General features: G+C 38.9%; 1 protein-coding gene across 2 annotated transcripts in view; it reads right to left on the bottom strand.

Moving 5' to 3' along the window:
* The window catches only part of MICU2 (mitochondrial calcium uptake 2), a 157,167-nt gene that overhangs the window by 33,357 nt on the left and 111,735 nt on the right, over nucleotides 1–12,075 (bottom strand). For both annotated transcript variants that reach the window (XM_075742196.1, XM_075742198.1), the window contains 3 exons: nucleotides 7,991–8,022; nucleotides 7,809–7,884; nucleotides 3,101–3,148 (listed from right to left, as the gene is read on the bottom strand). In XM_075742196.1, coding sequence (XP_075598311.1) covers nucleotides 3,101–3,148; nucleotides 7,809–7,884; nucleotides 7,991–8,022 — 156 coding nt within the window. The remainder of the gene's footprint in view (nucleotides 1–3,100; nucleotides 3,149–7,808; nucleotides 7,885–7,990; nucleotides 8,023–12,075) is intronic.

Raw genomic sequence — 12,075 nt, 5'->3', positions numbered from 1 at the left:
CTATAAAAACACAGTGTGTTTTGAGCTCCTTCCCACAATTTCCTGATCTTACTTTGCTTACCGGAGGTGGCCTTGCTCATTAGCAAGCCCACACAGGAGCAGCATGCCGCTGAAATGTAGTTACAGTTCACTGCAGTAGCAAGCACTTATCCCAGTAATTTCTGGAGCAGGTGAATTAATTCCACAACCCAGTCAAGTCAGGCATTAATATGAAAGCCACAGAATTATCGTCTCTAGAATATATTCACGTTTCCAAGAACAATGTTAGACTCACGAGGGCAGTGAAGCAGTATCTCTAAAAAACTCAAATGCTTCAGAATTTTTCTTTTGGAAACATATTCTTCCAGCACTATCTTGTAAAGTTTTAAGTCTTGCTTTTTTTTTTAGAGAATTCTTCTGCAAAGGGAACAAGTTAAAGAAATATCCTGTTCCTTTTAGGAGATAACAAGATAGTTAAAGAAAGTACTATTTTTACATTTTAGAAATAACTACATCTTCAGCAGCCAACTATCGTTCTCTGCGGAGCAACCTTGTGATGCAGGGATATTTTATAAATACTGTTGCAATGTGCATAGCAGAGCCCTTCCCCAGGAACTGGATTGTAATAATCAAAACTGGTTTCCTTTCCATGGAAATGACTCACGCTGAATTTGTGTTACTAGTACAAAAGCAAGAAGAGCCTATCCTATAACATATTTAGAGAATAAAAGTAATTGATTTATTTAATAGTAATTCATACCATCTGTGTTGCAATTTTCAGATAAGAGAGCTGTTACTGAAAATATAGGACCTAAAGCTGCTTATACTGTTCGGAGATGACATACTTATCTGATATGATGTAACCCCAAAGGTATGTGTTCGTAAAATAAGCATAGTTCAAAGACTACCTCAGATATATTTGTATTTAATTAGAATCAGGCAAAATTCCAAAATCTGAACAGAAAACTTCCATCGTAGCTGTGAGTGCAGGTTAGACTTAGGTGCTTCCCCTGCAATCATTCCTACATTGACCAAGCTGTCAACTAGTGTGACTGGCTAATTGAAACAAAACTTTGAGTCAAGGTGACAAATTCAGTTCCTGGGCTCCTTCACCAGACGCTCCATTAACCAATTGCTGGAAACTGAAAATTGGAAAATTGGAAAACTGAAATTCAGTACAGCACTGGAAGAAAAAAGATGATGATGATACAAGGCACACAGAAAAGAGAAAAGGGGATCACAGGGAACAACATAAAGCCTTTGTCTGCTGCAAAACTACATTTTCAAGTTCAGTGTTGTTCCAGACGGTGCTTTTGTACGACAGGCAGCATTGTCTGGTCAGCCGTGTCGTGGAACCGGGACTCTGGAAACCTGGTGACTCTTGTTTCCCTATTGCTCTGTTGGTGACTTAGAAGAAGTCCTTTAAATATTAATGACTGCTTTAAGAAATTTCACATTAATTCTCACTAGCGAGAGAGACAGGTTGTGTAACTGGGGGCTGACTGACACGGGATACTTGTTAGGCAAAGACAGAGGCACTAACACTTGTTGACATTTGCTTTCAAACTGATTGGTATGATAACACTCTGTGTAACCAAAGCAGCGACATTAGCACTGCATTTTTATCCTGCATCAAAAGGTGCCTTTGTTTTTGCAGTTCAATACATTCCTATATAAATTCTGTGAAAAATAATGTTACTTGATTGTCTGGAGAAGTGGAACAACTTGCTCTGATACCACTTCAATTTTCTAATTGTTTCAGCCAATAAATCAGCATGAATTTACTTTCAGCTGCCACAGATTTTTAAAGAAATAGAATCTTTGGCACCTATTTCTGCAACTTTAATGAAGTTATTCTTCTGAAGTTATAATGTGGTTGTGCTTTAAAAAAAAATCCCTCTTTAAGTTGCAACAAATATTTTAAAATCAGCTTTCTAACTGGGGTAGACTCTTATTTCTGATTTTAAAAAGCATTTGAACACATGGTATAACTCCTGTTCAAGTTGTGTGTAGCACCGGACAGTCACTACTGGTGAAACAGTACATCTGTATGGTAAATAAGTTATATTAATTTATATATACCATGTAATATTATGTACTAGTTGAAGTTTCCAATGCAGTTCTGCTGAGAAATGACATAAGTTGTAAAAGTTCTACCTAAACTGTGCGAGAGGTTTGTACTGACAGTCATTGTCTGTGAAGACTCTGGAGACCAACACTACTTGTTCTCACTACACCACGACAGAGCGTATTTCTAGAGCAAGGAAAACTTGTTAATTTGGTTACGCCCCTGTGATGCACCTCACAGCCATGGAAGTGATGAGGCTCAAGCATCTACAGTCCATTGGGATAAGAACGACTGCTTCCTTCTCTCCTTTCCCCATCCACTGATACCATGAGACCTAGCTCACTTCCACACACAAACAAGAAATGTCTGCTGTTTGCAGATACAGCAAGTATCAAACAAAAAAGATTTTTAAAAAAGTGTCTGATACAGAAAAAGGAAGGAGGCAAAGGAGGGGGGCAGAAATACAAGCAAAATACTTGGAAGAAATAAAATCTAAAGGAACAGAGCAAAAAAAAAAAAGGATTAAAAAATCAAACAAAAAGACACCACAGAAGGCTGCTGTTTATGTATATCATCCATTGCATAGCTGATCACATGAATAATAGGCAACAACTTTTCGGACACCACAACAGCTTTTTACACCACTGCATGAGCCATAGTGTTAATGTCTCATTGTTCAAAATGACTAAAACTACTGTCCAGAAGGCAAATTACTGAACTTCCTCCAGTGTTCTTCTTCCCCTTATTATGTGGTCCTGTAACCGATGTCTCCCCTCTCTCAAAGTCTCTTCAAAGACTTTACTGATCCCATGGTGCAGGGATTATCATGATTTTTAAAGTACTGCTACGGACCAATGATGGCACTATGGAAGTAAGTTGCCATCAATTCAAGTTACATCCATTTATATTAATGCCTTATCACTCTAAATACAATAGTTCTTTACATTTTACTATAATGTAGAAATTCAGAACATAAAAAATCAGAAAAAGTTCCTGGAAAGCTGTTAGTAGCTTAGGATTTACACATATGTATTTTAAATATACAATACTTACTCGTAAGGATTGTCAGCAAAAATAGGTACTCTGCATAAGATATCAACCCTGAAATAAAAGAGTTAAAGAATGACTTGCAAAAAAACCCTCACAAAACTTATAGCAAGACTTGAAAGATCAAATCTTATAAATATAAAAAATGTAGTTTAACATAGTCTTAAATAAGTTATTAAAGTAAGCCACATTATTATTTAATAAAGGTTTTACTTCTGTTTTTAGTGCTCTGAAGGTAAAATTCCCTATCCAGAGACTCATCAATGTTCATGTCTAATCACGAAAGTAAGGTTTATTTGGTATTAGTAAAAGGCCTACACTAAATCTTTGGATTCTCATTGAAAACATTCAATGTTTATATAAAAGGCAAATAAATTAAATGTGCTTTGTCACATTTAGTACCTGGGAGGAGAACTACTCTAACGTTACCCCGAAGGATCAAAGTCCTCCATCCTTTGGCAGGCTCGCGAAGGCGGAGAATAGCTTTCCTCTAATTCTCAAGGGGAACATGGCAACACGCAAAGCTGCCAAGCTGCTAGATTGTGCTGATAGTACCGCTGGGCTGTGTGCCAAGAGGAGGCTGCCTTTTTTTTTTTTTTTTTTTAAAATAGGAACATGTCCTTTCTACAAGGTGAAAGTATTTTCCCCCCTTTTGAAGGAAAATTCCAGTGTTTTCCTTTGAAATACCGCCTTAAGTGAAAAGCCTGAACAAACACAAAGATGTGATAGCGTCGAAATAGAGCGTACAAGCTAAAGATAGAGAGTGCATAACAAGGGTGGTTAAACAACAGAATCTGAACCATCTGCCCCGCAATAATGTTTGGAGAAAAAATGTAAAGGGCTTTTTTATAAATCACTTTTCAAAATAACTGAGCTACTTTTAACTTCTGAGCTAAACATTGTATAATGCTGAAGCTGCTTAAAATAATGAAGTTCAAACATGCCTATCTGTGCAAAGATAAACTATTTTTTATAATTTATATTTAGTTAATTGATAGATAAGGAATCCACTTAAGCTTCAGTGATAAACAATTAACTTCTGATAAATTACTGTGCAGAGCCAACAGCATTTGTATTTGGCCTCAGATAGTGACTTAACACTTTAAGTTTTAAGTACCAGAGTTTAGAAATATTAAATTGCTGAATGCAAGAGTCTGAAAATCTGAGAACAAGTCTTAGCTAAAGACAGGTCTAATGCTGATCCTGTTGCCCACTCACTCTGGTTCCACATCTCAGCTTTCCTCTCCATCAAAATAAGGCTATTATCCAGCAAGCATCATGTGTAAATCAGCACAGTACTACAGTCATACAATACACTGGAAATAAAAAATACTTTCATCTCAAAGATTTAGTTTTGCTTATAAGTTTTAGGGTTACTGCCATTGCAAGAATGTAAATTATTATTTGCATTGCTGTAAAACTTGGAATCATGTTCCTAGACAAAGTGTCCAGGATTTCTACAAATTCGAAACCAGAAAAAGAATTCCTACCCCATTTTTTTAGCTTATACACCTAAGTATAAGACAAGATTAAAAAACGGATAGAAACAAATAGAGGAGGAAAAAAAAAAATCAAGCAAATAGTGTGATGGCCAGTGATCAAGATTCCTGCTCCCTAATTTTGTTTTGTGTGTGACACAGCAGAAGAGTGTTTAAAGGAAGAAAATAAAGGAAGACAAGGAGGTAACTTTTCAAGTCTATATAGAAAACACCTCTCAGTCATGGACTGCAATGGTATCAGCACAAAGATCCCTGCCTGAAAATTTAACCAGCAAGTGATGAAGGCCAGCATCACTGGCCAAGGAGAAGTGGGAGTCTGCCTCTTGGCTGTCTTGAGATGTGCTGCACAGGGGTAGTCTAGGGAAGACCTAGAAAGTGAAGACAAACAGCTTATGCTAGATAAACTGGAACAAGGAGAGCCCAATGTTGGGATACAAAAGAAGAGATGACACATTGAAAGGAGTCATATAAGAAAAGCATCTTTATCAAAGCATTTGAAAGGATATTAACATGGCAGATTATGTTTGTCATAGTAACTGAGATGATACAAAATGCTGAGTGCCTGGAGAGTTTTAGGTATATGGGTAGACAGGGAACATTGTACCTTATGAAATTTTGCAGAAAGAATCTGCAAAATTTATATGGAGATGGTAGGATGTAAAGAAAAGACCAATTTAAAGACAACACTCTGCTTTTTGGCTCAAGGGAGAAGCATGATGGCTCTATTCACTTGAACTGCAGAGGGCTGGAAAGAAGAGCCTTGCAAGAAATGGCAGAGGCGAGACACAGACTCTGTTTTCATCACCTTAACGTAACCTGATTGAAAAGTTGCTACAGTGAAATAGGTAAAAAGGGAAATATAATAAAAATATGTAAAAAAAAAATCTTGATTGTTCTTTAAAGCCTGTCTCAGTGTCTTAAAGCAAATCTACAGCCTGACATTTTCTGGCAGATTGATTATATTAAAATAATTTGAGATAACATTTTTTTAAACTTGTGGACCATTTCCATAAAAATTCTTCTTTTAATTTTATTGTCCTTTTACTACCTGTAGTGATTGGCCAATTTACCTTATCCATAAAGTACATTAAATATTTTGGTAATTTTCTTTTTATTCTACAGTAATCATTACGAAGTTATTCAAATTAAAAGATGCAATGAAACAAATTTAAATTAAAAAAAATTATATTAATGTCCACACAAAATTTAAAAGATAAAAGCTTCACATGCTGTTGAATGACTCAGCATACTTGTAGCCAAGTATTTGCATTTAGCATTGGCAAAATGCTGTCATTTTCTAACACTAAATGAACCTTCTCTATCTCCCCCTAGAAATCTTTACCCTCAAATTTTAGAGCAAATGCTGACAGTACAAGATTCTTATTGCTGAATAAATCATAAGTATAGCCACAAAATATGACATGAATTTTAAAACTGCCCACTAGAAGGCAGAATTCCCTAGCGTTACATTTTACAAACTGGACTGATGACAGTTTTCTCACTACTTGATATTTAAATAACAATTTGAAGGTAGTTAAAATAGTCTCGGCTAAACAGTGGAACAGGTGTAGATTCATTATTCCGGTACTTGTAAGAGCAGTATTTAATACATAAATATTTACATTTTTAAAATGTAATAATAATGCATCTCAAAGCAAAAGCATCAAAGTCACTAAAGAGGTAGCATGACTAAAAACTGTAAAAACTTCATGTGTTGTGGAGACATGGGTGACTGCACTGAATGTTCTTGCATCGTCTCCAACTCCTCCCTGACCTCTGAAGGACAGAGCATATGGACCCACAGTCCCAAGCAAGGGGAGATCAATCCCTTGTCCAGAATGCAAAAGATGTCAGGCTGAGATATCACCGAGGCCACTTTCTGCCAAGCAGTCAGCTGGGAGAGGTGCAATAAAAGGAGGCTGCGCTGATTTGCTATGTTTTCACTTTCTGTTGGATTCCCGGTTTTCCCTTGCAGAGTGCTTTCGGAATTTGCAGTGTCAACCACTAGCAAAAGAAAGGATCTAAAAAAGCAAGGCTAGAGAAAGAGTATGCAAGAATTTAAAGACTGAGAATCCTTTAAACCCAATCCTGGGAAAGCACATGATGATTAGTAATTTGAAAAGGCAGCGAATGACTATCCAATACAGAATCCAGCCTTCCCAGGACAGGAAAAAATTGTTCAACTTGTTCAGAGAAATTTCAGGGCTGCTGGCGTGTGCTGGGGCTTGCAGGAGTGGACTGACAAGCACAGCACCCAGCTGAAGACCCCTCCACGTCTGCACAAGGATGCAAGAAATGAACCACGGTCAGAAGAGACTGTGAGGCCAAAGGGCAGGCGAAACGCTGCAGGCTGAGATTGAGGGCTGCTCTGCCGGCCATGCCTGTGGATCTGCTCTGCGTGGAGAGAGCGTGGCTCATGCCTGCCAAGGAAGTGCAGCAGTGGAAAGGCGGCTTTATTTTCCAGAACTGTCCATGGGATAAGGGATTCAGGCTGAACTCTACAATACAGAAAGTTTGTGAATAGACGCTGTCGGTCTTTCTCATTAGTTTGGGGATTTCAGTCTTTGTTACTGGTGAAATGGTTAATTGCTCATCTATTTGGTTTCCTTGATCCTCTTGTTTGTTTTCTCCCTTCAATTATTTTATGTTAATGATGTGTTTGTTTGGTGTTCTTTAATTCCCTGTTGTTATACAAACAATATCCCAGCTCTCAGAGTTTTCTTGATATAAGGTGGAAATGCTGGGTGAAAAGAAACCAAAGCACATCAGTTCTGTGAAGGGCCACTGAGCTCCTGAAGAGGGAGAAATAAGCTCAACCGCTCTTGGAATCAGGGATGCCACTTTATGTAATTAGATACAAATTTTATTTTTATTCTTAGTTTCCATGCATTTAAGTTATATAGTGAAACAGCAGCTTACTAACAAGTCTTAAAAGTCCATTTTGTGCTGAAGTCATCCCTTTAGCCCCTTTCTCTTCTCCAAGCAGGCGCTCCAATTTCTTTCATGTCTCCTCCTGCACCTCAGAAGGCTTTGAATGCCCAGTCCTGCCTCTTTACTCTCTCTTGCATAACTGAGAGATTTGCCAAGGAGGCAGCTACTGGCTAGATGGGGATGAAGTCAAATCCACGAAACCTTCTTTATAAATACATTCAATTCATACCATATAATGAGATCAAAAGCAAAATGTATTTTTCAGTATCAAAAGTGCTCATTACCTTTATCACCAAGCTCTCTAAAAAACATCGGTCCTGGTTTAGCTTTGGCAACACACAGCAGTGCAGCATCTACCTCCTTTAAAGACACAAACAAGAAAATAGCCAGTTTGAAAGAGAAGTCTATTCAGTTGAATAGAAAGAATGCAAGTTCTTTTGAAGAAGGAAAGGAACATTTTGCTTACCTTTTTTGTCAGTTTCTTGGCTGAGGCTTTACCTATAATAAAAAAAATCATCATCATTCAATAACAAACTGACTTTAAACTTTGATCAGGTTCTGTGGCATTTCTTCAGATTTTTATGGGAAAATGCTAAGTAATACGAAACAGAATTTTTGCAGGAGGCGGTTTGTTTCTAATTCCCACAATGATCAAGAAAGGACAACATTTAAAAATAATATGAGCAGTCTGTTCAAATATACTTGCAGCCTAGATGAAACCACAGACCACTTTGGTATCTATGACTGATTTACTAGTGTGATTTTGCACACTGTGAGCTACAAACGTAGTACAGATTCCAAAACAAGATTATATAGTAAGAAACAACTCTAGTATTTACAAAGGGATTTGCATGCACACATAATAACCCGTCAAGTGCAGATTGAGTATGCAAGAGCTAAGAAATACTAAAAAAAGAGAAAAAAGAATGAAAATGTTGATGTTTCTATTAAGCAGAAGTAAATTGAACAACTCTGCCTCCTGACACAGCATCAGATGAAACCATGCAAATTCCTAAGTGTTTATTAGTAGGTTCAAGTCTATTCACTTGAACAGGGGAGCCACTGGCAGCAGTATAGGTCGTATTCCTGTGTAAATCACCCATCTGAGGAGCTGCAGTGGAACGTTTCAGCTGGTTAGGCAGGCATCACAGAAATCCTGCGGTCAGGGACTGGCAGGAGCTGTGCTCCATCCCTTCTCAGTCTATCTGCCCTATCACACCAGTCTGTCTCCTCAGCACTTCTCCTCACACGGTTCTTAAACCCCTGTGTCCTTCACTCTTACTAGTCTCAGCGCACTGCTCCCTTCCTTCACCATCAGCTCCTCTGGGTACCAGCCAGCCATCCCCTCCGATTTATTCACGTTGTGTAAGCACAAGCTGAGCTGCTTGCATTTGCTCTGAGGAGCAGTGCCTCTGCGTGCAGCAGTCTGCTCCATGCTCAGACTCCAAGGCTTACTCTGCTGCTTCATGGGCATCTTGTATCCGAAGGGTCACCAGCACAGCATCGCTGTTTGGAAACGGCAGCCGGGCGGGCAGCTGTCAACAAACTTCTACCAAGCATTTTCAGAGGCCCATAATTTAGCCAGACGGAGGTGCATCCTCAGTAAACCAGTGAATTTCCATAATGCTGGCAAAAGACATGCCCAGCTGCAGGGGGTCTCCACTGGCAACTTTTGGCTTCGGACGATGGAAGCTGCTGGAACATCTCAGTCAGCCATAGTTCATTTTTCAGCACAGGCAAACCAGTGCCCTGGCCTCTGCTCCCTGAACTGGCAGTAACAGTTTTGTTGATAAATTCCTCTCCCTACCCCCCTCCCCCAAATCAGCCTAAGGCAGACACCTGGCACATAACATTGCAACCCAAATGTTTAAGTTTGACAAAAGTTATAAGCAACTAAAATTAGGGTTTTAATACTGGAGTGTTGAGTGACCCCAGCAACAGGTGTTGCCAGCACCACCTGTTACTGTGGATGACTACATTTTTGTGCAGTGCGTGAACATACATTTACACACGTATACACACATATATAAAGCTACACAGATAGATAGCTTCTAGCTCAAAGGAAGTACGAAATCCTCTACTTTGAGACAAAAAGAAGTCAGACTAATAACAGCCTGGGAGAGCAAGTAAAAATCCCTATATCCAGCAAGGCTGAGTCCTGAGCAGTGAGATGTAACACCACAGTTCAACACTGTTCACTGCTGCAGAGCATTTTAATGAATGGCTATTTAGCAAATTAAGTGATTCAGATCTTAGCTTTGAAATGTCAATGGCTCTGTACAGCACATCCAACGTGGAATTAAACTACAGCAGCTCTTTCGGTTCTGGGAGATGCACGTGGTGAGATGCCTTACAAGAAGGAATGAGTCAGGCTGTAGGTCTGCGAAAAATAGTATCTGAAAGAAAAAACGGAACCCCCCCTTGCAGTGATTTTCACTGCAAATGCTCTCTGTAGTTGTCTGTTTTGAAGCCAGCCATGCACTCTTATTTGGTTAACAGTGGCTCCACTCCTTCCTTTCTCCTCTCCAAGAGCATTCACATCTGGGACAGCAACTGCTACCGCAGCGCTGTACTGGGCAGCAGCCTTTTGCCAGCATCCAGGAGGATAATGAAGGGAGACAAGCTGAAGTCTGCGAGATGGTACAGCAAAGGCATGAATAATTGGTACAAGGTAAGGAGAAAGCACTGAGACACTACTTGGCCAAGTTTGTGGGGCTCTACACTTGGTTAAATCCGTGGTTTCTCTTCTTCACGTTGTATTCAGCACAGTAACTCTGAAACACTTCAGCTACCCAGTTTTAGGGAACATATCCTCAATGAGAACTACCCATGACAAAAATTAAGAAGGGGAAGGAAAATCTGTTGCAGACATGTGGACCATCAGCCCGCAGTCACAACTGCACCTGCCTAGAGCTCATACAAACGGCTGTGGCAGGCATCAGCATCTGCCCTCCTGCATTCAGCTATGGCCACCCTCCAGAGGATGTTTAAGATGTTGACACGCCGCCTGACCCATTTCAGAGATGAAAAGCCAGTAACAACAATGGCATCCTTGACTGGGAAATCTTGGCATGGGTGAAAGGACTAGCAGAGGAGAGGAGCACAGTCACATCACCCCTGGACGTGGCGAGGGGCTGAATGAGGCGGGCGAGAGTTGCTCCCTACCACAGCTGACTGCACAAGGGGCAGCTGCTACAATAAAAGAAGAAAAAAGGCAGGAGGAAAAGGGACAGATTGAGAGAAAAGCAAAGATATTTCTACTTTTCTAAGTAGTAAATACAGCGGAGTAATAAATGTGGAGCCTTTTAATGGTGCTCTTCTCAAATGGGCTTCAAAATCAAAAGATTTAATAACCTGGTCAAATGAAAATGGCATACAGATGTCAGCAAGCATGTGCACTGGTAGGCCAGGATTTTTTTTGAAACAACCTGATATTTGGGACACTAGTGTTATTTTTCATATAGCCATCTGTGTAAAGTATTAGAATACAATCTTATAATAATGTAATAATTTAAACTGTAGAATGAGTTTCCTCCAATAATCATTTTACAATTTTCTAAGAATTAAATCCACTAATATTCTATGGATACCGTCACTACATAAAATCATCTGTGAAGACTCAAATCTCAGTTTTCACTTGGAAACATCAGCTACTTTTATCATAGCACTCGTAATACTCCTTGAATACTAATTTAGCTCTTGGTGCTTATTCTCTCCATTTATTCTCTTCCTAACAATAAGATCCCTTTAAACACCAACAAGGAAAGCTCTGTTAATATTGCATACTACCATGTCAAATGTGCAGCCCTCTGAGGAACCAGGTCTTTTAAGGCCTTGTGCACAATAATTAGGAAAAGAAGGTTAACTCCTCTTTGCAGAAAATGCACTGCAAAGGTATGAACAGTTTTCTTAGACAGTTTGGACACTGAAAAAAAAAAAAAAGCATCTTCCTTTCTATCAGTTAAATCTCAGTGCTGTCACTCCTGACATGACTACAAATATATCAGGATCTAAGTCTCTCTCTGAGGAATACAAGCAATGGTTATAATTATTAGGAACTATTTCACCTACTAAGTAAAAGATCTGTACGATGCACTTTTCCATAGTTTTATTCTTTTACCTTGATAGATTCTTACTAATAAGTAAATTAATTACATATTAGAAAATTTGTTTGTAGTAGTAAGAGTCTTACTTTGGTATCAGAAAAAGAAACTTGAAATTTTTATTGTTTTGAACTTGAATGAATGAGAAGAAAACAACTTTTCTTTCCCTACAGACCTGCCAAGACTGTGATGGAATTCTGACTTAAAGGACAACAAGTATGTTCAAGGTTCTCTACATATTTTACAGATGCTATCATCTAATTTTCATCATCTATAGCGGATCCATGAAACAACAATGAGGTACAGACACACCTTTCACGGACAAAAAGCCATTTTAGCTTTTTAAGTTGAATGAATACCAAGTCTACTTAGGAGCACACAAATTCTGTGCTGTTAGCCAAGAAAGTTAGCTGACAACTATAATTAAGAAAACACTGCCAAGAGCAGC

The sequence above is a fragment of the Balearica regulorum genome, chromosome 1 (assembly GCF_011004875.1).
Source record: "Balearica regulorum gibbericeps isolate bBalReg1 chromosome 1, bBalReg1.pri, whole genome shotgun sequence".
Taxonomy (NCBI): Eukaryota; Metazoa; Chordata; class Aves; order Gruiformes; family Gruidae; genus Balearica; species Balearica regulorum.
The sequence above is the reverse complement of the archived record's forward strand: the minus strand, read 5'-3'. Positions and strand labels throughout refer to the sequence as shown.